The 26,919-nt window shown below is 44.1% G+C and overlaps 1 protein-coding gene across 3 annotated transcripts in view; it reads right to left on the bottom strand.

The window, feature by feature from the left end:
• The window catches only part of TTK (TTK protein kinase), a 77,190-nt gene that overhangs the window by 11,708 nt on the left and 38,563 nt on the right, over nucleotides 1–26,919 (bottom strand). For all 3 annotated transcript variants that reach the window (XM_054983136.1, XM_054983129.1, XM_054983144.1), the window contains exons 11-18: nucleotides 26,271–26,443; nucleotides 18,587–18,726; nucleotides 18,034–18,160; nucleotides 16,209–16,301; nucleotides 12,940–13,097; nucleotides 12,700–12,851; nucleotides 5,998–6,122; nucleotides 545–625 (exon numbers count right to left, since the gene is read on the bottom strand). In XM_054983136.1, the coding sequence (XP_054839111.1) occupies nucleotides 545–625; nucleotides 5,998–6,122; nucleotides 12,700–12,851; nucleotides 12,940–13,097; nucleotides 16,209–16,301; nucleotides 18,034–18,160; nucleotides 18,587–18,726; nucleotides 26,271–26,443 (1,049 nt within the window). The remainder of the gene's footprint in view (nucleotides 1–544; nucleotides 626–5,997; nucleotides 6,123–12,699; nucleotides 12,852–12,939; nucleotides 13,098–16,208; nucleotides 16,302–18,033; nucleotides 18,161–18,586; nucleotides 18,727–26,270; nucleotides 26,444–26,919) is intronic.

Raw genomic sequence — 26,919 nt, 5'->3', positions numbered from 1 at the left:
TAAATGTTACAATTTTGCTAACAATACTATGTTATGAGTTTGTAAGAAAACTATTGCTGTACTAAGTTTCAACAAGTCGTATTACTAATTTCCAGTTATTGCAAAAGGGTGTTTTATCTTCTTAAAAAATAGCATACTATAGTAACAACATTTTGTTTAAAGGGTTTTCCTAACTCTTAGAAGTATGTTAATTTGACTGCATAAAACTGAAATCCCACCTACATTTAAATATATGAAAAAAACAAAACTTGCTGTTTTTAAGATAGTCCACTCTTTTCTATATTGCATAGCACATTAGCGTAACATTCTAGTTTTTCTTCTTAAATATTTTCATTGGGTTGACTCTATCCTCCATGCCAGTCTTAAATGTCTACCTTTAATATTTGATGATGCCTACACACCACCATCACCATTCAGGCAAGCCAATTATTTTATTCCTACCATTGTATTCAAGAAAGTAAAACAATCTTGTCCCAGGTTTGCATAAATGTACTGACAAAGATCTAAACATTTAACCCTTTCATTAAGGGTAACAATATTTTACCTTTGATCTTGGTTTTCCATTCTCTGCACAAGATGACATATCTTTGATTGCCTCTGGTGACATATAGTTAACTGTGCCAACCTAATAATATAAAAAAAAGAGTTAAATATGTTTAAACAATTGTATCTGAAAGTATTCAACTTCAGGTTTGTTCTACTTATACATCACTCCAATCTTACTCCATCTATACTGGCTCCCCAATTTGTTTCTGTGCCCAATTAAAGATCTTGGTATTTTTTTTTTATTAACTACATTAACTAACAATACAAAGGGAAGAAAGGGAACAAGGGGAGGAAGGAAAAAAACCATAACAACTACAACATGCAACAGCTATGCTACACAAAATGTTTTCCCTTCATACTGCAATTATTCAAAAGTTAAAGCTTTATGTTATATTGATGGAGTGGTTGACCTTACTAAATGCAAATTACAATTTATATTCAAATTAAATTTTTCTTCCCCTCCTGGGTCCCGGACGCAATTCTCTCTGAGCAGCTGCAGCCGCAGTGCTCATTTCCTCCCCCCCCCCCTCAGACTTCTCCTTTTCGTCTTGCTTGGTGCACTGAAATTCCGGATTTTTATCCTCAAAATCCCTTAATTGATCTTCTGATAATATCTTGAAAGCTTGATCTTTATGACTGAACCAGATTCCTTCCGGAAATAACCATTTCTACTTTATTCCACGTTCTCTCAGAAGAGCTGCGAACTTTTTATACTTAAAACGTCTTTTCCGAACTAGAAATGGGACGTCTTTCAATATCTTGACTTTATTACCCAGAAAGTCCAACTCCGCATTGTATGAATTATATAGGATAGTGTCCCGAATCCTCTTAGATGAAAAATCAATGATGATCTCGCGAGGCAACTGACGCTTCATTGCATATTTTGAAGTAGCCCGACGGACTTCCAAAATGGCGCTTTTTACTTCTTCTTTAGTTGCCCTCGCGGGTGTCGCCAATAGTTCCGAGACCAGACCCCGTAAATCCTCATTTTCCTCCTCTTTCACATTCTGGAGGCACAAAATTGTCTGTGTTCGTTCCACTTGTAGCCCGATCAGCTGATTCTCCACCAGCTTAAGCTCTTTATTCGCAGCCTTCACGAGTGACGCACTTTCCCGAGCAGACTTCTCTGCCCCCCCCCCCGCTGCTTCCTTAATGGTTTTCACTTTGCTCTCAATTAAGCCCACCCTTTGATCTGTTTCATTCAGCTTGTCAACAAAGGGTTTTATAGCTTCACCAACCGCCCTCCGCACCACCTCCTCCAGCGACTCTCCCTTCAGGGCAGCCGAAACTGACTTGCCCAGGGCACGACTTTGTTTTTTTGTTGCCATTTTAGGGGGGGGGGGACCGCCAACCGGATTCTGAAACTCAGCAAAGGGGAAGAACGAGCCTTCTTAGCTTCAGATCCCACCACTCCTTCGCGTGCGCTTGTAGTAACAGAAGGGATTCGCTTACTTGCAGGCTTTCGCCTAATTCTGCTCTTTGCCATTTTCCATGGCCCGGCAGCACTCGAGGCGCCGCGCACGTCCGCTGGCCTCCGTAGGGACAAACGGGCAATTAACCCCCCGCATTGATGCCGGGGGGCTCTTCCCGCAGCGTCCCGGACCCAGCCTCCCTCACTGGGAGTTTTGGGGGCTAATCTTCACAGATCAGCCGCCCGGACAGGGTGCTCGGGCGCTTCCTCTCGAGCCCACGAAGAGGAGCGTCCGACATGGCTGAGAAAACGAAACCGAATCCTAAAGATCTTGGTATTGACCTTTAAAGACAGTTTGGGGGCAGCATATCTTAAGGACTGCTTTCTTCCATAATAAACCTGCCCGTCCACTCCAATCATTTTTGGAGATCTTGCTTTGGGGGTCCCCACTATCTGAAGCTAGACAGGCAGCAACCTGAGAAACCTTCTTGGTCAGGGCATCAAAACTTTGGAACTTCCTCCCCAGGAAGATTTGTCTGTCTCTGTCATTGTCTTCCACCACCATCTTTTCTGTTTTGTTTAAAGTACCTCCACAGTAAACTTTTACTGGCCCTCTTCCCTGGCTGTATCTGTATGTCTTATTTTATTGTTAAATACTTAAATATGCATTTTAAATACTGCTTTAACATTTTAAATGTTCTCATGTCTGTTGTTTGCTGCCTTGGGGACCCTGTTTGGGTAGAAGGGCAACATATAAATGTTTTAAATAAATAAACTTTCTTTTTGAAAGCTTACCCAAGGGCCCGGGGAAACAAGGTCTCCTACCCACCCACCCATTCTCTCTCTCTCTCTCTCTCTCTGCTGGAACACAGGGGAGAGAAAATCCCAGTTCAGATGCCACTCATGCCCAGCAGGATGGGTGCAGCTGAGGAAGTCTGCAAAAGTATTACTGCTATATGAACAGCCTGGATGGAGCCTGGTTGTGCATACACCATTCCCATATTAAGGCTGCCAGATGGCACAGTCAGCAGTGAGGCTGTGCCCCCTTGTTTAAACAATACATAGCCATGAGGTTGTTGGTTACCACTTGGATGTTTCTTCCTGACACATGGGAGTGAAGGTTAAGCAACCCTAAACAAACAGCTTTGAGTTCCAGGATGAATATATGGGATAATTTGTCCTGGGTGGTTCAGACACCATTAACTGAGATGGGCCCTGTATCCACAATCCAACCTGACAGGGATGCATCTGTGGTTAGACTGATTTCCGGCAGCCAAGGGTTAAATGGTACCCCGAACAGATGGTTCAGCTGTAGAGTCCAGCAGAGTAGAAAACAGATTATAGGTCTTGGGATATTCAGCCTTTTCAACTGGGAATCATGACTGGGATTGAATATACTGAGGAACCACAGCTGTATGTGCAACCTTGTATATGGAATTGCTGCAGTACTGGATCCTTTGAATAGAATGTCTTGCTGTAGCCAAAGCCTTTGATAACAGTGTGTTCTCAGCTGAATGGCCAGCACTCTGTTTTAAGTTGGAAAGACCTTTACTAAGGTGGAATCTAAGACCACTCCTAAGAAGGTCACCCTTTTTGTGGGTTCTAACTTGTACTTTTCAAAATTTATTTGCAGATGGAGTGCTCTGAGCACTTGCAAAATTAGGTGGACATCTCATTGCAATCAACTAATTGTTAGGGTTTTCAATCAACAAATCTACAATCAACTAATCATCAGGATACGGATAACTCTCACACCCCAGCATGTGTAAGCGGACCACGACAATGGCCACCACCTTGGTGAATACTCTGGGAACTGCTGCCAGTCTGAAGGGTAGACACATGTTCTGAAAGTGCATAGTGCTTCACTAAAAGCAGAGGCATTTCTGGTGGTTTGACCTGATTTTCATGTGAAAGTAAACATCTTGCAAGTTCAGAGTAACAAACTAGACACTCAAATATAACAAGAGGAAGACCTTAGAGATGGACAACATTCTGAAATGTTTTACTGACAGGAATTCATTGAGATTTCTGCGATCAAGAATGGGGTTTTCTCCGCCCCCCCTTACCCCAATCCCCCATTCACCATAAAGTATCTGGAATAAAAACCAGGCATCTTTGTTACTGCTTTTTTCTTGAGTAGAACCTCCACTTCTGCCAAAAGATGAGAGGATGAGGTGGGTGGGCTGGAAACAGGGTAAGAGTTACTGGGAGGTGTTTGAAACTCTATTGCATACCCCCTGGAGATCACCATTTGTCTTACCAAACATCCTACCAAGTTACACAGAAAAAGATTTCCCTTTTTTGTATGTAATGGTTCTAAGTGTGGGCTCTAATTTTCAAAAAAACTTGACTTAGTAGAATGGGTTGGTTTGGGGGACTGACCTAGACTTTCCCCTGCAAGTTGGAAACCTTCTGTGTTGTGAAAGTGGGTGACTACAGGGTGGATAAAGAGGCCTGTAAGCAGAGGTAGACTGTGAGGTTTGCTGTGCTCTACCTCCATACCCTGAGGGATAAGGCCTAAAAACAAAGTGGTGAGCCAGTGTTGTGTAGTGGTTAGAGTGCCAGACTAGGATCTGGGAGACCTAGGGTCAAATCTCTACTCAGCCATTGAAACTTTCTAGTTGACCTTGGGCCAGTTACACACATTCAACCTAGCCTACCTCACAGGGTTTTTGTGAGGAAAAATGGAGGAATTAGGTAAGCCACTTACCTTAAGTCCCCACTGTAGAAAAAGGTGGGGTATAAGTGAAATAAATAATAAACACAAGGGCCTGGGCCTCCGAGGAGGTGCAGAAGGAATTATATCAAAGGTCTTAGAAGTGAACTTGTCCTTCCTCATCTTATTCAGGACTTCATCAGTTTTATTGCTACTAAACAGATCTGTTCTTTCAAAGGGAAAATTTTCAATCCTAGTAAGAGTCTCATTTGGCACTGTCATTGAGTGTAACTGAAGTGAGTGTAAGGAGATTGCTGTGGCAAGTCTATAGGCCACACAATAAGCGACATGCTCTGCGAAACAGATCTGATGTTTAGATAGCTTTGAAGACTCTAACACTGGGAACTTAGCCATCTTCTGGGAGCTACGCCATCCCACAAGAACAACTGATAATGGGCCATAAGTGCCCCAGGGTGGCAGGGTCCTTCTCCTGCTAATCTGCCATCCACATGTTCTAACATCGGGCATCCTAGGCCTCAGAACTGCAAAACTTCCTGGGAGAAGCTCCACACCTGCATACCACTGCCTCCACCTTCAACAGACATGGGCCCAGCTCCATCCAACCCCAATGGCTCCATGCTGCCTCGGCACCCAGTGCTGGGGCTGGTGTGTCTCCTCCTGACCATGGGTAGGCCACATGACATGGCAATGAGACCACTGTGTGACTAGGCAGTGTGGCTGCCTTGTGCAGGCAGCATCTAGCGGCTCTTGGCTTTGCAGTGGCTGCGCTAGAGCTGATGGCAGCCGTGGCAGGTTGAATGCTGGCAAGCAAGTCTTTGCCACTGGAAGGTTCCCCAAAAGGACCAGTGGGTGAGTTGTAGCTGTTTGGCCTCCTGGTCGAGGGGTAGGGGGAGTCAAGCGTGGGGAAGGCGGGGTAGAACCAGGTCTGAAGACTCTGCTCCCAGACAGGGATTATACACCATACTTGGCTGTTTTAAAACCTAAGGCAGAAGAGGCCTAAACTAGCTGACATCTCACAACATAGAATAGTGAGATCTCAGAACTTTTTAACTATTTTGTGCTTTATTGCACAAGGCCCTTTGGAAGTGAGGGGAACTGTAAGTAGAAGATAAGGACAGGAGAGGGGAAACAAGAAAAAGCTGAGAGGACTGTAAGGAAGAGGAGAGGGGTACCAATAGGGGATGGGAGATAACATTGGCAATGGCTAGGGGGGGAGAGAAGGAAGCACAATCAAATGATGAAGGGAGAGTGAAAGCAGAGGGAAGGGGAAGGTGAGACTTCTCATTGCTCTTGAGTTTTCACATGTTCCCTGCTTGTATTTGTGTTAGGGGGTGCAGTTGCCCAAATGGCAAGCTTCACTCACCTGTGAATCTTTAACAATGCTAGTCACATCTGGTTGCATTTGGTTTGCAATACCAAAATCTATTAATTTTAGCATTCCATCCACTAGCAGAAAGTTTGCTGGTTTCAGATCACTATGAACAATACCTGTAAAATAATAATTGTACAAATCAAGCATGCGGTTTCAGAATTGTCATAAAGCATATATTCAGTCTGTTCTCACTCATCTATACTTATACATGAGAATGGAAACATATTTCTAAATGGGCACCACTATCCAATTCCCAGTTGCAGTTGCAGAACATAGCTAGAATAGGGTGGGCAGAAAGTGACCAGTCACTCTTCAAGCACTGCTGTGGTGATCGCTTCCTTTTCCTTCCCTGGAAAGCTACTACAGCAGTTTCTCTCCACTTTCTCATGAATAAGAAGGAAGCACACACATATACCTTTGCTCTGGATGGTAAAACACAAGCTCTCTTTCGCTTATGTGTCTCCTCATCTTTCATGCAGGCACACCCTAAAGTTACCAGCAGGCCAGGAGGAAAATGTCTTGTCTCTTTAACAGAGGCTTAAAGTGTGGAAATGGTCAGCTGAAGCTTTTCATGGAATGGTGGATATAACATAAAGCCCTATTAATGAGATAGAATATTTTTATTTATATTTATTTACTCTACCTTTTCCCCCCAAAGGGATCCCAAAGTGGTTTACATCATTCTCATCTCCTCTGCTTTATCCTCATAACAACCATGTAAGCTACTTTAGGATGAGAGTATGAGATTAGCCCAAAGTCAGTCAGCAAGCTTCTATGGCAGAGTAGGGATTCTAGCCTGGGACTCCCAGTGCAACACTCTAACCACTATGCTTCACTGGCCCTCCAGGCAGTTGGCAACCAAAGCAAACCTTCTTTCTCTGGATGGAAAAGTAGTATACTACTGACTCCTGCACCAAATCTATTCTTTGCCTCTTCGAGGGCAAAGAGAGATAATTATATATTTTTCCCGTGCAGGCCAAGTTACAATTTGGAGTGGTGGTGGTGGCTGTGATTGCAAAAATAGCAGAGGAAAGGTTTCCCCAGCCAAGCACTGCAGACTTGGCTCTGAAACACTGTAATTTTTGTACAAGCCTTCATTTTGTAACTGGCTTCACCCATCAAACCACCGTTTTGTGAGTGGTAGGTCACAAGGGGAAAAAAAATTACTTCGCTCCTAGAAAAATAAAGCCTACCTTTTCCTGAGCTAGAAAATATTTGGGAACTAACTTCCAAACACCCCAAAGAGGCAACACCTTTCCATATGATAGAAACAAAATCAAATGCTATGTTTAATTGTTCCTTGGCCGCTGTAAAACTCATTTACAGTGCTTGCAGTATGGAGAAACCTGTCACAGAGGCTTCCCGTGCATTCATATACCAGCAATTTGTTAATTCAGTGTATACATACCATAATTTTTGTACATTTCAGGCAATAACTATACCCTCCTTTCAGTGTTAATTATGATTAATATGTACTTAGTAACAACATTTTACTTTTTATGTGAACTGTTTGCCGTGTTGGGATCTGCCTGGAGCTAACTCTTGAATTATTTTTTTTTAAAAAAAAACGTTAATTGCATTACAGACAAAGCTGGAGTCCAGTCTGCAGGCAGACTGAAGACAGCAGGAACAAGGCATGTGCAGGCTAGTGAGTTGCACTGCCTAGAGTCAGCTTAGGAGGTAAGCATTTGATGAACATTTACTCTTAGCTTCCTTTGTCCAAGTAACTTAATTCAGGATTCTCTAAATATTATTGTATCTTAAAAGAGAGGCTGTTTTCATCATGGGCTAAGTAGGAGCAGGGTGAAGAACACACCCCAAAGTAGCAATTTACTACCTTGTCATGTATAGACTGACATCTCTTCTAGGGCTTGGCTTTCTAGTTTGATGCTAACACCCATGTCAACAGAATGACCCTATCTTTTCTCCCTTTAACCTACTCATTTTCAACCAAAAGAGCACACAAGCTTGTAACTATCAACAAAACAAGAAACAGTGGCAAACATTTAAGAAACGAAAGTGCTTTTGCTCAGAGAAAACAATCACATCTTTGTCTTCCCAACTGCTGCTGTTCCGGAAGATCCTTCCACCTTCAGTGACATCTCTTCAATGGGGTGAAGCACAAGGAGTTGCAATGGGAAGGGGATGGCCAGAGAAAACAGGGTTGCACTGTTTTCAAACACAGGGAATGCAATATTAGCTGAGTTCCCGGAATAGAGATATTGTAATATTTTGTCTTTGGGTTTCAGCTTTGAAGAGGACACACCTCTGTCCAAGGATTTTGCCATCCAAAGTATTTGTTCCATGAGAAAAACAGGCTCCTAGTCTCTCATAGTCTCATCTAGTGACAGGCTGGAAGATAGGCTTCGCACTGTTCTCACAGATAGAATTCTGGGTCCGGATCGCTCAAGTGGAGCGGCATGGATGACTTCAGGATGGACTGTGTTCAGTAGTACACTCTGGATTGCATAAAGTTCGGATGCCGATCCTGCAGATTTCATTCTGCAGGGTTCACCCCAGTTGACTCCCACCGGTGGGGGTACTCCATGATATTTGGGACATTTGTGTCCCTTATTTGGGACCCTTGAATAACCCGAAATGCTATTACGTGGAACTGAATACAATTTGATCTGCTTGGATAACTTTTACATTATGGCCTGAAGAAGGATATAAATATCTGAAACGAGTGAAGAGATAAAAGGCCGGCGTGGCTCGTTGCCTTCCAATCAGCCTTAGTTTTGTAGCTGATCTCTGCAGCACCTTCGTCCGTTACCCACGACGAATTTAGAGCTGACTATATCAGCAGCCCAGAGCATTACAACAAATCTACGTACAAGCATTACTACGAATCTACGCACGCCAGCAGAGAGCATAGCGGGGCGGATCCCGCCATTATCTCCCACTCTGAAGTGGTTCCTCTCCCTGATATCGGACTTTTTCCAGGACTCTTTTCTATTAATTATGCACGTTTATTGAGAGTGTTGGTCCTGTTGATTATATAACTTCATATGGTTATAATCTAAACAATACACCACAGGTGATATAAATTGACTACACATTGTGTTGTGTCCTTTTATATTTGTAGCACACTTCCTTGAGTTACGTTTGCTTCGTGTTAATTTTTTGTATCTGAGGAAGTGGTTCCTGTTTTTTCTGCTGTTGACATTTGTGTGTGTACAGCAACTCTTGTGCAAATTCTTCTCATGATCCCTAAGGGTTGTGTGGGAACATTATCAGGATAACTCTCCTTCCTCTTCTGAGGAGTAAACCGACCAGGAGTCTGAACAGGGCGAAGGAATATGTGGAGTGTCCACTACCTCCAGGACTCTGGGCTCCAAGTCAATAATTTGCACTCTGTGAGAACTCCTTTTATGTTTGGAGCACCATGGTTTGGATTTTGTTCTCTTTCTGGGTGGTTCTGGAGAGTCTGTAAGGGGCCTTTCTGTTCTTTTGGATCGGCACCCCACTTGGCTCAAGGGTGTATCTTGATTTGCCATAGCAGGTGTCACTGATGGAGTTAAAACCATCCCATCCAATGGCTCTCTAAATTTAGAATGTTGCCGGATCCGAGCAGCAGTTGAAGCTGAAGGGCTTGGTGTGCTTGAAGTTTTATCATGTCGTCGGATCCCAGACAATGCCAGATCCAAAGGGTGCAAAGTGCCTGAATTGGCCGAGAGTTGGTTCCATGATGGAGCCAGATCCAATGAGCTTGGTGTGTTCAGGGTCGAGCAATATTTTTGGATACGAGGCACTGAAGGCTGAGCCAAGTAGCTCAGTGTCTCTGAAGGCGCAATGGCCTGTGTTGTCGAATCCAACAGATTGGCGAGCTTTGCGAGAGCAGAAGATTTGGCCAATTTAGCCGTTAGATTAGTTGCAGCCAACAGTGCCCTTTCTCATAAAATGGCCTTGAACCTAGTAGCTCTTTTGGCTCTGGCTTTAGGGGTAAAGCTCTGGCAATGTTTGCACAGGCTAATGTCATGATCCTCTCCCAAGCAGACAAGTGCCAGGCTATGGATGACAGGCTGTGGCAGATAGATCCCTGCACCATTGCAGCAAGAATCCAGGCTCTTGGTTAAATGGTTTTATTCAGAAATCAGATCATTTCCACAGATATGTCCATAGGATTACTCAGAAGCAAGGTTAGCAACTAAGCAGCAAGAAACAGGTTGACAGGAATGGCAACATGTGGGAAAACCCTTCCTCTTAACTCACACATTTACTCCTTCCCCCTCCCATCAGTAAAACAGGACTTTTGGCACGAGCACGTCCTGAGAACATCTCACATATTTGCACTATCAAGTCTAGACACTGAGAAAACAGGAGAAAGCAGTGTACAAGGTCAAACGCACTGAGAGCTTCTACAGTCCGTTAGATAAGACACCTGCAACTTCAATAAGCTTGTGAAAGCAAACCAGTTATGGCATTGGCAATATGACATCAAGTTATAGCATGAAACATTGGTTCAGAACAACAGGTCAGCATCAGGCATGGCATGGATGAGGATGAGGCACAGACATGACAACAAGACACAGCAAGTGCCCATCAGTTCTCGTCATCTTGATATTGCACTGAATGCATTTCTTAAAGCTTTTTCAGCCATTCTGACCACTTTTTCCTCCTCTTCCTTCCCAGGAAAGAGTGAAATTGACAGAAGATCGTTGCAGAAAACCTCTCCAACCAGCAGCAAAGAGGAACTGAGGGTCAAGGACATCGCTCCTCTCAAGAGAGTGGGCTGTTTCGGCGGGAAACAAGCCACGCATGCGCTCTGGGAAGGGAAGTCTCCTCAAGGAATTTTATCTATAAAACCTACCAACTGGCAGGCCTATGCACACGCAGTCCCATGTGGGACTGCACAGAAAGACCAACAATGAAGCTTCATGGTGTACACAGAAACCTAGCCCTTTGGTTTCTAGCCAATTAAAAATAAATAGCTTTTTCATCTTTACAAAAGTGTATGCAAATTTAACTTTCATGCACTTAGCAGTAGTAATAACATTTCCCTAATGATGCTAAAGAAAATAAGGAAGGACTGTATAAGTGTTGGCAAGGGAAGGAAAAAGGACAGGATAGGAACTATAAGCAATGACTGACTGAATGGCTGTGTGCAGACAACTCTGGAAACTCACATCATCATATATTCTTGTCCCCACAGGAATCTACATTAGTCTTCATCTCTGTTCATCTCAGAACTGCCACACACAGCAGACCTAAACAAATCTGGGCCCTAACTAGATGTACCTGTGGGTGTTCAATCAGAAGCTTTTACTCTAGAAAATCACACTCATGACAAACTAACAGCCTTCATATCCGTCATTGCTAAATTTTCGATTAAGAACCTGAAGTTACAAGCATGTGAAATACATATTAGAGCCATAACCAAATTTGGTATGCTATTACCAAATTATCAGTTTGCCATAAAATACCTACCTTTCTGGATATTTAACGTTTCTGTTACCTAATTTAACAAGGCATTAAAACACTTGTAAAAAATAGGCTGGGTGTATGCTGTACTAACATTAGTAACAGAGTATGCTATACCAACATTATACTAACAGAGATGAAGGTCATTTCAAATATCAACAATACAGCTCCTGACAAGACGTCAATAAAAATGAAATTGTTATATTTTACATCTGATTCACTGCCATGTGTTATCTGCTGATATCAGACTTAAGATAAAACTTACATAATATGTGAACAGAAAAAAGAATTTTCATCAACACAAGAAATATGAAACAAATAAATGTATCAGGGAAGCAAAGAGCACTAAATATGGCAGTGGCGCCTTATCTGTGGAACGTACCCTTCCCCACTCCAGCAGTTCAGCTGGCATTGCTTCTATGAGTTTGAAAGGTGAAAGAGTTCTTGTTCTCCCAGACATTTAAAGGTTAGGGCTAATCTGTTCAAATCCTAATGATTTTTTGGTCTCTTTATTGAACACTACAGATGTTTAAAGCTTAATCTCAATTTTATTACTTACACTGCTATTTTTAATAACTTCTGCTGTAATACTGCTTTTGATATTTGCTTGAGTTTTATGGTCATTTTAATCATATAAAACATGTAAACAGACTTGCTGTTGATTTCATTGGAACTAATTTCTCAAATACGATTTCTATATTACTCAATATACAGTGTACATATCTAATGCAAATTTGAGTTAACTTGCAGAAGACAGCTATTCCTGGGTATTTCACTTCAGATTTCATTTATGTGCAAAGCAACACGAACACCCTTCTATAGATAACTTGAAATAATAGCAGGCATCCAGTAATGAATAAAATCTGTGTTGGGTACAGCTAACTTCTTATGCTGAATGAACTGTCCAGCTCTGAATCCAGATGCTTGGGACATATTTTTAAGAGGGTGAGGGGTGCATAGCCAAGAGAAAAATCAACATGGATAGTGAATGCAGCATCCAGAGTAAGACATGTCCCCAAAGAATCTGTACAACATCTCTAGGAATGCTTTCACTTCATGCAGGGAGGGGACTCATGCCCGATTGGAAAAGCACAAATCACTAGCCTAAATCATCTTGCAAGCAGGGACCACAGAAAATCATTTTATGAGCCAAATTACCATCCCATATCCAAGACACTGAGTCTCAGCAAGAAAGGCAGACTAAAAAATAAAGAAATATAAATACTAAATGCATTACAGAAACTAGAGACATAAATAGATTTTGATAAATACCATGTTGATGGATTGTATGGACAGCTTCCAACATATTTTTCCAGTAGCTCTTCCGTTCCCATGGGTTAATTGTTTTTTTCTTTTTAAGCCAGCTATTAAGATCAATATTTCCACACTCCATCACCATGTAGATACTCTTCTCATTTATTTCACTAAAACAAGGTTGTTATATAAAAATAAGTATTTGAGAAAGAACTTTGAGGAAAAATGGGATAATTCTGTAAAAGAAAAAAAACTCACTAGTCATAAAGTCGGATAATCTTATCACTGTGTTGTTGAAGCTTATTTAAATGAACAATCTCATTTTTATAACTTTCTATAGTCTGTTGATCTGCCTCTTCCAAATTCACATATTTGATGGCATAAAGGTGCTTCTTTTCGTCAAGTACCTGGAATACCTGAAAAGCAATAATAGGAGCTGTAGGTTTTTTACGGTACTCATCTAATCATAGATTTCAAAGCATGAAGGAAGAAACCAAGGCACTTTCTCAAACAAAGCATAGCACCTCCTCAATTGTATGTCATGATTAAACCAGGCACTAGAGAGCTAATCTCCTCTGCTGTTATGAATACAATAATCTTAGCTATATACTAGCCCTGCTTACATGCTACAGAGAACATGTATGCATTTGGATAAATGTGGAGTATAATTCACAAGTTCAGGACACTCTCTCTCCCTCTTTGTCATTCAGATGCTTTCCTGTACCAGATCCCTTCCTTTTGAAAAATTTAAAGTGGAGGTCCCCAACCTTTTGAATCTGCAGACAACTTTGGTATTTTAAAAGGGGGTGGTGTCACCCCAAAATGACTGCTGCAGGAGGTGGAGGCAGAAGAAATACCTCCTCCTCATATGTCCTGAGAAGGAAAATCTGAAAGGGGCATGGAGCCACACATGGACTAAGGAAAGCTAAGGTGCTTACCAGTTCTGATCCCCCAATGGAAACTGCTTTCATTTGAATAAAGGCAGCCAAAAACATGCTTTGCCTTATAGAGGCTGTCCACTTCTGAAAATCTTGGTGGATGCCAAGGTAAGTTCAAGTGGACACCATGCTGAGGAACCAACTTTAAAGCATGAGATTGTTCTTGATCTACTCATTCTTGAGCATATGGCAAGGATCAGTAGTTTCAACTGATTGCTGCAATTTAGGATGAGAGAAGACTGAAATATTTTCCCCTAACTTAGAAAAATTCACCAGCATGTGCTTGAGAATCCTTGAACTATATCAATGATCTAAAATTGAATTGATCTTCTGGTTGCAGAGCACTTATAATTATTTTTCTTTCCAGTTTCTTTATAGTGCTTCAATATAAGCCCAATAATAGTCTAGGCCCTTAGCCTCTCTTCTCCTAGGAATTAGACTGTGAATATATAGCAGATTGTCAGAAATCAGTATCTCACCAAGTTCAGTCTTTTTAAAGTTTTGTACAAAAAGTTAAGACCCTTTGTAAGAAAAGTGAACATCTACTGAAGAAATAGGACCTTTGTTAGTATAGACAGAGTACCTGAATCTATTTTAATCAATTCTAATAGTTGCATTTCATTCACCGGCCACCATAATCCATGCCCCCTCCCTCTTCCTGCTTTCTTCTAGGAAAGAAATATTTTCACAATTGTTATACCTGTCAAAACAAGGGACCACAAACTCAAGGCAAATGCTTTTTAAAAATTGGTATGGAAATATTTACTTCAAATGAAGCACTGAAAACGTGTCATATATCAAAATCTATGTCAATTCCGCAAGCATTTTAGAATCATGACTATTACTCACTACGTCAAAATTCAATTTATTCTTTCTAGGTATCAAAGCTTGTAATAAGAATGACACTATTAGGCCTTTTCTGTCCAGAGTTGGACCCTTGCAATCTGTTTTCAGGGTATGATAGCATGCATGAGAATGTAGCCTAAGCTGCAATTGTTCAACAACTGTTGCATGTGTTATTCAGATATTGAGAGCACAATTACTTCTAAGTCCATTAAAGTCAATGTGCTTAGAAGGGTGCGTTCTGTTTAGGATCACACTGTTAGGCTGCTATTATAAAATAATTAGCAATAGGCTATGGTCTAGTTCAAACCCAACCAAGACTTGGGCATCATGAGTGTACAGGCTTGGATACTCTTTCCTCCAACTAATTATTTCCTTTACTTTCAGTTTGACCAAACAAATGTTTCCATTACAACAAAAAGAGGCAAACTTACAGATTGCACAAATGATCTAGTAATAGTTAGTGGAAACCAGAAACGGAACCAGTTTGTGGAAGACGGATAAATACAAACCCAAATAAATATACAAACCCAAAGCCCATTAAATGACAGTCAAACTATGACTGGCCATTATGTGGAAAGTAGGTCTCCATCTATGTTCTGTATTGAAAAATATTGCATAGTCTGATTTTAGACTGTTCTTCATGTTATTTTTAGGCACTATCTAGTACATTTTTACTGGAAAGCAGTTAACACATTTTATAAATAAAAACCACACTGCAAAAATACAAGCAGTGTTTTAACACAATAAAAAGTGAACTGTTAATAGATGAATGAGTGATAAGAAGGCTAGAGTATCATGACTCAGTACCTGTTGTGCATTTTAACCTTTAACCTAGTTTATAAATATTTAGTTCTTAAAACTAGCCCATGGTTACTACACTTCTTTTGTCTCTTTTCCATAACTGAATGATCTATCTGTTCTACACTGCAGTTATATATTTTGTAAAACTGTATTTGAATCTCTAATTTCAACAATGCCTTCTTTTGCTACTTTGTAAATAACTTCACATTAAAGTATTCCACGGTCCTTTTCCTGCGTCTGAAAATGACTGATGCAAGAGATTCTAAACATTATTTCCTGCCACAGCCTTTGTGGAAGAGCTCTGAAACTTTCAAAGGTCACAAAAGATTTTGGTTTGAGTTAGCCTATTCCCAAAGGATTTGATCCTTCAGTCTAAATGACTGTGATCTAAAAAATAGGGCGAATATGTCAAAATTAACACAAAACTAGGTATCTATACTTTTTTAAAAATCATCAGACAGGCCCTGAAGTGGTGATTGTTGTTAAACTGAGATAAAGCAAAACTGGTACTATCCATTATCCTCTGGTATATTAATGGAAGCTTCTTTATGCAGGCCTGAATGGGAAGAGCAGCATCTACTCTGATCTACCTCAACTATATCCCACTATCAGGCAGTACCTTGTACTGATGGCAGGTAGTTCAGACAGAGTTGAAGCAAGCTAGCCTTGCTCCCAACCCACCCCAGACTTCTTCGTTATTTCAGCTCCAAGCACAACTGGATTCCACTCAGGACTTCTCAATCTTAATGTGTGAAAATATGCTATTATGAACACAATAGTGAAAACAGTAATAATGCAGCATCAGACTGCTAGGGAAAAATCAGGAAGGTAAGTCTTACATTATTCCTGCAACAACTAGTTGGCTTATCTGCTTGCACTCATGACTTTGCACATGTAACCATTATTGCATTAGAGTGATTTACAGCATTGCATTTGACTTACCTTACTTGAACCTCCACTGCCAATTTGTTTCAACACTGAATACCATTTTCCTTTAATAAAAATGCATTCATTCGAAGGAGCAGAAGCTGAAATCTGAATAATAAAAAGACATATTTGCACACACACTCATTAGATACTTAGCTATTACACCTATTCACTGCTTCATTTGGGTATTTCTTATGGCCTACAACATGTATCATATGCTATAACTAACAAAATAAGCAGATAGATTCTGGATCACAAAAAAAATTACATATTTCATTCACATGTTTTAAAAGTGAAGGATGCTGGATGGCAGATATGACCCTATCCAACCAAAAGTAAATACGTCCACGTCTAAAGTGACAAGGTACTACTGCAAGCAGGACAGCCATTTCACAACTATATCAGAGGTCTATAAAAGGCCTTCTAGGCTGAGGAATGGGACCTCAGCAGGAGCAGCAGGGCTGACAGAGGAGGCAACCACAGTTCTCCCAGGAGGAAGCTGTCAGGTTTTCCCTGGGGCGCCGCAGTGGTGGCGGTGGCCGAGCCCGGAGTTCGGTCGCCCGGCTTTGCCCTAGGGGGGTGGCGCCGGGCATTGGCGTGCTGCCTGCGGGCTCCTGGCTACAGCTAGGGAATATGCGGGGTCCTGCTTTGTGGAAGGAGGGGAGGTATACCTCACCCATACACCCTCTCATGCCACCAGCAAGCTCCCTCAACCTAGAGGTTCTCCGGTGCATCTCCTCCTCCACTTCCCCTGTCAATCTTCCTCCCCACCTCTCCCCATTCGCTTGCTCCCCGTTCCTCCACTCCATCTCAGTCTCTTGCCTTTCGATCCTCCCCTCCACCTCCTCAGTCTCTCGCCTTTCGCTCCTCCACTCCATCTCTCACTCTTCTGCTACACAACCTACCCCGACCATTCTCCTGAGCCTGCATTTATAGGGCATTCCGTCCTCGCCCCCTCTCCTAGGTCCCCGCCCTCGCCTGACTCGGCCCAGCTGTCTCCGCTCCCAGGTGTTCCTTCCTTCTCATTACTCCCGCTCGCCAGCCCACATCTCTCAGGCGGGGTGGGGCTGAAGGCAAACGCCTCCCAGCTGGGGCTTCTATCCAGCACATTTCCTTTCCTTTTCTTCTCCTCCCCCCATCCTCCCTGCTAGACGGGGCTGGCTGAGCCCCTCCAAGCCAGGTGTTGCGTCCTCCGCTGCCTTTGCTCGCGCAGACTGGCACTCGTCTCCCTGCACTTCACCCCCTCCCCTGGCGGGCTGGGAATGCAGCTTTCCCCTTGTGCTCGACCTGGCGCTTCCTACATCGCCCACCTCTCTGCGGAGCTCTGGCCCAGCCCATGAGTTTCTTGTCCTTTTAGGTGAGCTTGGGCATTTCATCCCTGCCTGTCTTCCCCCTCTGATTCCTCCTCTCCCCCCGCCACTGCCTCTGCCTCCCCTTTCCCGGGGCCCCCTGCGCCCGCCTTCCTTCAGGGGATTGTAACCCATCCAGGGTGCTTGGGGTATCCGACCCCGGACAGAAGCCTCAACATGGAAGGCAAGCTGGAGAGGCTTCCCAGAACAGTTGACTGGTTCCCCAGACAAATCTCTATGAAGAACTGTATTCATACAAATCCTTTTCTCCGTTTTGGACAAAATCTTTCAGGAATGTGGGCCCCAGGCTGTGAAGGGCCACACCTCAAAGTGAGCCTGGAATTAGGAGTTAAAGCAGCTGCTGGAACAAAAGCTGAATGCCATTCCTGCACACTGCCCCAGATATGAAGAGGCACCTGAATTCTGCACCAATTGAAATTTGAGTTTTCTTCAAGGGAAACAGGGCCAGCTTATTTCAGAAGGACTCTTACCTGTAATCCACTCTGCACTTGGAATGGAGTTGTTGGAGTACAAGGATGCAGATACGAAAACTGGTTGTAAGGTGTGGTCACTTTACTCCCCGGAAGAAAATCATTATTTATAACAGGAGTACTGAAACTGTCAAAAACATTTTTCATTGAAATCCTTGCAAATATAGTAATAATCTCATTATCAATCAAATATCTCACTAAATAATCAAAATCTTCATTTCCCCTCAGAACACCATTAGTTGAAATTGAACATGTAGCTTGCCTACAATATTTAACAACATGCTGATTCATGAGAAGGTGTACCGCTGCATCACCATTTTTACCATGTTATTGAGATTTATTTTAAGATTTTTAGTCCAAATTTTAACCTCAAGTACAAGATATTTCTTGGACTTCAACCAGGTACTCATACTTGAACCAATAGTTAAGATGTGCCTTTTATCTAGTACACAAATAACTGCTAGCTAATTTAAATGGTACCAAAGCAAATACCAACACAAATCTATTCACTTTTCTAAAATATTAGAACAGAACATAATACACAGAAAGTTACCAAGCCATGTAATTGTTCAGCGTGTTGTTGCATGGAGTGATGCCAACAAATGTCTGATTGTTGCTCTTTGAAGTAGTCTCTGGTGGTGAAAATCTTTTGAAAACTTGAAGCACTGGCTGTTCAAAACATCGGTTTTCTTCCTACAAAATGAAGAAAAGCTTTTATCAGTTTTCCGGTGACCAGTAACAGTACAGAAGTTACTTCTGAGTGACATGTTTGCATTGATGAAAATATAGAGGGTCAGTCAAAGAGAAACCATGCTCACATGACTTCTGTGATGCATAGGACTCCTCAAGTTCAGAGCTACTGCACACTTATTTAACTATATTCACTGCACAAGTATTTGGTTGATAATATGCATGCTAGTGGCTAAGCAACACTAGGCAAATAAGCTTTACCTACTTCATGATAGTTCTGGTCATCATCCCTAAGGGTCTGACTCTCCCTATATGAAACCAGAGCTTTGCTACATTTGTTGCAATAATGTGCTTTTTGTTATCCCTTTCCACAGAACAATTAAAAAAAACAGCTTCACCTTTGTGGGCTTCTTCAGCCGTCAATACCCTTCTTATGGGATGGTCTTCTACTAAAAATAAGGAATTTCATTTACTTTGCCAGCTTTCCAGAAAGCCATGCAAAGCAGTTTTATTTTGGTCATCAGTTTGTGAAAGATTTTCATGAAACCAACGGTTGGATCAGTTGTTGGCTAATGTTTTTAATTTGCTCTGGTATAAGCTATTTTACAATAAAACTGTTTAATATCAGTCTTTAAATATTATGCGAGCCATTAGGAAGTACTCCTACTTTGGGAAGGGAACAGCGAAAGGTAGAGTCTGACAAACAGATGAGAGCTAACATTGTGATGAGTAGAGGTGTGCGCTTTGGGTATCCGATTCGGGTTAAAAACCCGAATCAGGCCCGATTCGGAAAGATTCGGTATTTTCTAATCAGGGCTGGCCCCAATTCAGAAATACCGAAGCAAAGCTTTCTGAAGCAATTCAGATTGCTTCGGGTTAGCTGGCAGCAGCCCTTTCTGCAGGAAGTTAAAACTTCCCGCACTTTCTTAGAAGAGGGGAGGGGGAGGAGTGCGTGACTCACTACCTCTTCCTAACCCCTCCCATCTTGCAAAAAAAAGGTGGGAAGCTTGCTTTGCTAGATGTTTGCAATTACAATGCAATGCAATGCAAGCAAGCAGCAAAGTCAGAGATTCCTGCCTAATTTACAGATTGGGAGGGGTGAGGAGTGACTAGATTAGATTACAAAGGGGAGGAGGGAGGGGATTAGGGAAGGGACGGGGACTTGGGAGTGTCCAATCCCACTGCTGATTCACCTTCCAGCCAATGGAATCTCTGGAAGGAGATGCAGCAGGGGATTTAAACTAGAGGCTGGCCTTCGGGCCAGCTTCCATTGTGTTCCAGCTGGCCTAGAGAGAGGCTTTGAGAGAGTGTGCCTGTTTCTCACTGTCTCTGTGTTGTGGCCTGCCCTGCCTGGACTTCTGCTGCAAGGATCATCTGACTGACTCAGCGCTGGACTTCAGGAGACTGGTAGGAGAGTCAGTCAGTCAGTGGCTCACTGGCTTTTCTATTTACGGGTGAGGTGGTGGGTTTCTGGGGAGGAAGAGAAGGGAATTTTATTTGAAGCATTTTACTTTTAATTACTTTATTTTTTGTGGGGGTGGATTCTTGTGTGTGCGTGTGCATGTTTGTGGTGGCCCTTTTTTGCTTTGAGTGGCTGCTGGCTGGGGCATTTGTTTTTTGTTTTAAGGGTTTATAGTTTAGTGGCTTTTATTTTCCAGTTGCTGGGGGGGGGGCTTAAAGGTTTAAAATGTTAGGGGCTTGATTTTTTCCAGTTGTTGGGGGAGGGGTTAAAGGTTAATCATATTTGGATTAAAGGTTAACTTAATACTTACTAACCAGCTTCCATTCTGTTCCTGGCCTAGAGACTAGAGAGACTCCCGCTGCCGCTGCGGCTGGTAGAGGCTCTCTGTCTCCAGTTTGGCTGCAGCCTGCCACTGAGGAGAGAACTTCTCCTGGAGGATTCCTGCCTGCCTGCCTGACCGTTGCTGGACTACAGGACTAGTGAGAGAGTCAGTCACTGACTCACTGGGTTTTCTATTTGGGGGGGAGGTGGTGGGTTTCTGCAAGTCTGAGTGGGGGGAAGGAAATTAAAAGTTACTGTTGGAACTTAATTTCAATTGTTGCAGGGGGAGTTAAAGTTTTTAAGTGTTAAAGTTAGTGCTGTTAGTTTAGCTGTGTTTGGTTCTACTTTAGGTTTCCCAGAATAGTTTTAAATAGTGTTTTTAGAAGGTAGGCTAGTTGTAGGCCACTAGGCCTTCACTGAATATTTGCCCTCTGAACTAAATTGTCAGGGAACCAAGGGTAGTTCTGCCCAGTAAATAGGCTTCTGTACGAAAAGAATTAGTTAGAGTTAGGGTCTCTTCAAATTATATATAATTATACATACTGACACCCTTGAAGCCAGGCCGGGCATTTATTGTTGTAATAGGCTTCCATTTATATTGGGGTTTAGAGCCAGCTTGATTCCTGATCCTGAAGAGGAATTTAGCTGTTTGGTGTGTAGGTTTACGTCCCCCCCCCAAAATAGGGCCTTTTAAGAAGATATTTAACTGACCATATCCACTAGTAACAGAGCCACAAGAAACACAGATTTAGAAACAGGTAGATAGGTTTTTTAAAAAACTAAATTGTAAATTTGGGGTTTTTTTAACAAAAAATTAACAACAGGTAGTTAGTGTAGGTTCCAGGAGGGGAAAGAATGGCTGATAGGAAAGCTGAGAGGGGCCCTGGGGGAAAGGCTAGAGGTAAGTCTAGAGGGATGGAGTGGAGGGGGACTGCTGCGGCTATCCCCCCATCTGAGCGGAGGAGGCCCTCCCCTGGGCTGCTGCTATTCACCAGCCTGGCTTCTGGCGACAAGAAGAGGGTTCGCAAGGTCTTCTTTCCTGAGGCAGCTGCTGGAGGGCCACCCCCAACCCAGGTGTCTGAGGCAGGGGCTGGCACTGGGCGGGGGCCTTCTGCTGAGGCACTGGCCGGGGTCGCTCATTCAGCAGCTGGGTTGAGACCCAGCTGCTGGAGAAGGGGCATGTGGTGTCTCCTGGGATGGATGTGGGACACATGACTTTTCCTGCATTCCCACTCACCCCAGGGACCCGACGGATGTTGGAGGAACTGCAGGAGGAACCCCCTGCTGGGCGGTCCTCCCCTGTTTTCTCTGAGGCCAGCAGCAGGCCTCTCACGGCTGTGCAGGAGGAGAGGGTGCTGGAGGAAGAGGAAGAGACTGTGGTGGAAGAGCCCACATCTCAGCCCCTCTCTGCTGGAGATGCTTGTTGTGCTGGGTCCTAGTGTGCCCAGAGAGGGGATCAAGAAGGCAACCTGGCGCGTTACGCGCCCCCTCGTCAATATGATTGCAGTTGATGGTCAGTCTTTCTCCGTAGTAGACGACTTCAGCTTCAGTGGGCTGCTCCATGATGCCTTTCCCTGGTACACTACCCCGGCACGCATGACGTTGAGCAGGGCCGTGGTGCCCTCATTTTACAGAGCTGCCAGGGACCACGTGAAGGCACAGTTGTCCTGCCTTGCCGGGAGAACTGTGCACTTCACATCCGACATCAAGACCTGCCCAAGCGTGCAGTATGTGTACCTCTCGCTTACTGCACACTGGTGGCAACCCGAAGACCTTCAGGGTGGGGGTGAGGTGTCCAGAGATAGGCAGGGAAGGATAGGAGACCACAGGGCCGACTATTGCAAGGCCTTGCTCCATGCCGCTGTTCTCAACATGTTGCACATAGCAGAGAACATCACAGCCACCTTGAGGAGGGAGTTAGATAGCTGGATAGGCGAGGGCACCATCACCATGGGATGCATGGTGACGGATGGTGGCCAGAATATGAGGGCAGCAGCACGGCAGGTGAGCAATGAATGCATTTACTGTGCAGCTCAAAAACTTCACCTAATGGTGAAAGCTTTGCTTGGGGCGGGCTCCTCCCTGGAACCCCAGGACCCCACAGCTCGTGACTTCCAGTATCTCCTGCAGAAATGTCGGAGGCTCACGAGTCACTTCTCACGCAGTGTGAAATCCACTCACGAACTGAGCCAGAAGCAGGACAGGACAGGCATGCCGGAGCATGTCTTGATCTCTAACATAGTCACTCGCTGGAACTCCACCTGTGCCATGCTGGAGAGCTTGGTGGAGCAGCAGGCTGCACTTGAAGCGTGGGTCTCGGAGAGCGATGTTGCGAGTCAGGTGAGTGAGTTCAGCCAGGAGGATTGGCTCACCGTATCCCAGACAGTGGATGTCACGAAGCCCTTCAAGGACTTCACTGTAGAGGTCTTGTCTGACACGGCGACCCTGGGTCTGAACGCTCCAGAGTTCATTGGCCTCCTTTGTGGACCCAGACGCACCACGTGCAGTGTTCCAGTGGTGAGCGCTCATGAGAAGATCTAGTTGTACATGTTGGCAACCATGTGCAACCCACGCATTAAGGGCACTTTAGCCGAGCAGGACAGGAACTTCACCTAAGCCAGAGATGCCCTCTGTGCGCGAGTGAGGCGTAGGCAGGCTAAGAGGGGACGCCTGTCATCAGAGGGGACGTGCAAGGGGCCCAGCCCTGCAGGTCCCTCTCGCACCCCTTCTGAGCAGGCTCCCCCCGCAGCTACTACCAGGATGTCCATGGAGATGGAGATACTCCAGCGGCCTCTCGTGAGTCGTGTGAGAGAGGATTCGACAGAGGCAGGGGTCAGGGACTACCTTGCGGAGCCCTGCAAGTTGCTGTTCACCGATCCGCTGAGCTACTGGGCCAAGAAGGAGGCAGTCTAGTTGAACCTCTCCCTTGAGGCGCAGTGGCTCCTCTCATGCCCTCCGATGAGTGTGGAGAGCGAGCACGTCTTTTCTTTTGCGGGCGACAATGTCAGCCCAATGTATTGTCGAAGGCTTTCACGGCCGGAGAACGATGGTTGTTGGGGGTTTTCCGGGCTGTATTGCCGTGGTCTTGGCATTGTAGTTCCTGACGTTTCGCCAGCAGCTGTGGCTGGCATCTTCAGAGGTGTAGCACCAAAAGACAGAGATCTCTCAGCCCACATCGCTCTCACCTTCTCCCATGGAGAGTTGAGCAGTTGGTCTTCCTAAAGGTCAACTCTCGGCTCTTCGATTTCTCAGGAGTGGACTTCCAGATTGAATGAGATGAGCCCTCCTTGTGGTCTGCATCCTCTGCGAGTCTAGGACCTGGGGAACCATGCTCTTCCCTACATGAAACTTTTAGAAGTAGAAAAAAGTCCAGCAGGACGGTGGAACTCAGTGGCAAAGGGAATGCACCCTGCAATTTGGCTCCCCCCCAAAAAAATCAGGAAAAAAAATGACCCAAAACTCAGAGCAGCCAAACTTAGCGATGCTGCAGTGCTGAGGAGAATGTTGTTTGATGTTGTTTTTGTTAAAGTTTAAATGTTCATGTTGAAGGGGTGGGGGAGGAGTGGAGCAGGTAGGGATGGTGCAGGTGGGGACCAGCTGATGATGAAGGCTACATCCGAATACTAACTCACAGGTGTTTTCCAGTTAAGCCTGAGGCTGACGGGGGGTGGGGGGAACCTCTGCAACCATACTCCGCAAATGCCATTCTGTTGTGCTTGTGGCTTGGTACTGTTCTACTTAGTGGTGTTTCCCCACTGGCTGAACTGAGAGCCCAGCTGCAGGAAATGACAATGTTTCTGCTGGACTAAGTTGCAAGAGTTTCCCCCAGTTCAGTTTGGTTTGTGTGGAATGGATGTGTGACACTGTGGTTTGGGCTTCCTTGGAGTCACTATGGTTATGTTGGAGGGGGGGGCGGGTTGTAAATGTTGTGCTCCTGTTGCTGTATGCTGTCTCCCACCCTCAGCCCAGGAACTCCAAGAAATAAAATCTTTTTGCAAGTGATTGTGTGTGTGTTTTGTGATTCTCTGATGTGAGGATAGTTGTGGTACTACTGTCTAGGAGACTGTTGTGATATGTTGTGATGTGCTTTCCATGCTGTGTAAATTAAAGCCAAGAAATAAAATCTTTTTGCAAGTGATTGTGTGTATGTTAATGATTCTCTGATGTGAGGGTAGTTGTGGTACTACTGTCTAGGAGAATGTTGTGATATGTTGTGATGTGCCTTCCATGCTGTGTAAATTAAAGCCAAGAAATAAAACCTTTTTGCAAGTGATTGTGTGTGTGTTGATGATTCTCTGATGTGAGGGTAGTTGTGGTACTATTGTCTAGGAGACTGTTGTGATGAGACACTAGTGTCATGTGCCATTAATGCTGTAACTGAAAGTTAAAAAATAAAAAAATTGAACTTGATTCAATGTGTGTTTGTGTGTTATTCCGTGGTGTGAAGCTTAGTTCCCATTATAGGGAACAATAGGGAGGGGCTGGCCAGCCTGCTCTGGGGGTGGTGGCAAACTTGGGGGTGCATGTTTGTGGTTCAGGTGTGCTTTCTCAGGGATGAGCTTGCACTCAGGAGTGTACCCTCCACTGTGGCACCCATGGCCTGTGCATAATTGCCCTGGGAAAGACAGTTTAAAAGTTCCCATTAGGGAACAATGGGGAGTGGCTGGCCAGGCTGCTCGGGGGAGGGGGGGACTTGGGGGTGCGTGTCTTTGGGTCTGTGGGGCTGCTGGGGGGGTAGATTGAAAGTGGGATTACGCCTGTGGCCATGGATGTCACATTCCATGGGTTCCTGCTGTGGGAGTCTGGACATTTCCCACAACAGGAACCAATGGAGAGTGGCTGGGCAGTGGTAAGTTTGGGGGGGGGGGTTGGTTCTGAGGGGCTGTGTAGAGTGTAGCCATACTGTGGCTGCAGCCATTGGCAGCCACAATCCATGTGTTTCTGCTGTGTGGGAGTCTTCCCCACAGTAGAAATAAAATGGTATGGTGGGAGAATCACCTTTATGGCCCCCCAAAATGCTATCTCCCTAAAACTTGGCAGAGGGCATGGTAGGACAGGTAGGAGGAGCAGGTACCCTGAAAATTGGGTGCATTTTGCTTGCAAAATGCCACCCCAAGCCACCTAGAAAGACCTTTGGGTTTTCCCCATAGGGAATAATGGAGAGTGGAGGAGGATGGGGATACCTTCTTTGGGGGGGCCATAACATGGCCCCCCCGAAGTCTAATCGTTCTGAAACTTGGGGGGTCGTTAGAGGAGAGTTAGGAGAAGGTCCCCACCAAGTTTGGTTTGCTTCCTAAAGAAAATGCCCCCCCAGGCTCCCAGAAAGCCAAGAGCATGTTTCCCATTGAAAACAACGTCCAAAACTTGAAGAAGCAAACCCGAATCGTTCCGAATCAGGTATTCCGAAGCGGCTTGCGACTTTAGAATCCCCTTTATTCTGAATTCCCCCCCCCCGATTCGGTTAAACCAAATCGGGAGACCCAAATCACTCTGACCCTGCACACCATCTTTCAGGGATCCACTTTGTAATATCTTTGAATTCTGAAGATTGAAAAGATAGGTCCAGAATCAATAGCTATCAAATAGCTGCTGTAAAATGAAAAGCTTGATACATTATACCACATCAGTGCTCATATATGTGTACACTAGCCACCACATATTAAAAAGCCAGATGACTCTGGATGGTCTTTCACATTTCATTACTAATGACACAGGGTAGCTTGACAAGGAGTGCTAAAACATCACTTCAATTTTAAACAATTACCTCTGAGTTCTTCTTATGTATTGCTTCAAGATGATACAATTTAGTTCCAGAAGGATTTATTATGGACGGCTCATTTTCTTTTGAGCAGTTTTCCAAAGAAAGCGAACGCTGCTGTTGCATTTCCAGACAGACTGATCCTATGGTTCTTGGCTCTTCATGATGTACTTCAGTTTCTGAAACAATTTTTGTATCATTTTTAAAATGGGGGTGACAGAGTCTTGTGGTGCTGAATTGAGCTCACAGCTTGTGGAGGAAGCAGCTGGACCACTCTGATGGTCCAAGTTCTGTCCCCCTGGAGCCTCAGTCACTTTCAAATGGTGGATTGGAATGTTGAAAATAAAAAAAAAGCTGGAGTTTGGCAGTTTAACTGCTAGCCAATTGACAGAGATAGGGGTTGTTGGATTTTAGAGGAAGAAGGGTTAGGAGATCCATTAGGGACTTTAGATATCTTGAAGATATGTAGGGTGGTTTTGGTGCTATTCCTGTAAAAACAGTTAAAAGGCTTTCAATTCCATATTATAAGTCTGAATCAGTCAAACAAGAAACCTGCTTTGTAATCGTTATGCTTTCTCAGGTCTCAGCTCTCCAATAACTTTATTACTGTAATATTGAGAGGATTGGAGAAAAGGAAAACAAAGAAACAAACAAG

This window comes from Eublepharis macularius, chromosome 1, assembly GCF_028583425.1.
Source record: "Eublepharis macularius isolate TG4126 chromosome 1, MPM_Emac_v1.0, whole genome shotgun sequence".
Taxonomy (NCBI): Eukaryota; Metazoa; Chordata; class Lepidosauria; order Squamata; family Eublepharidae; genus Eublepharis; species Eublepharis macularius.
The sequence above is the reverse complement of the archived record's forward strand: the minus strand, read 5'-3'. Positions and strand labels throughout refer to the sequence as shown.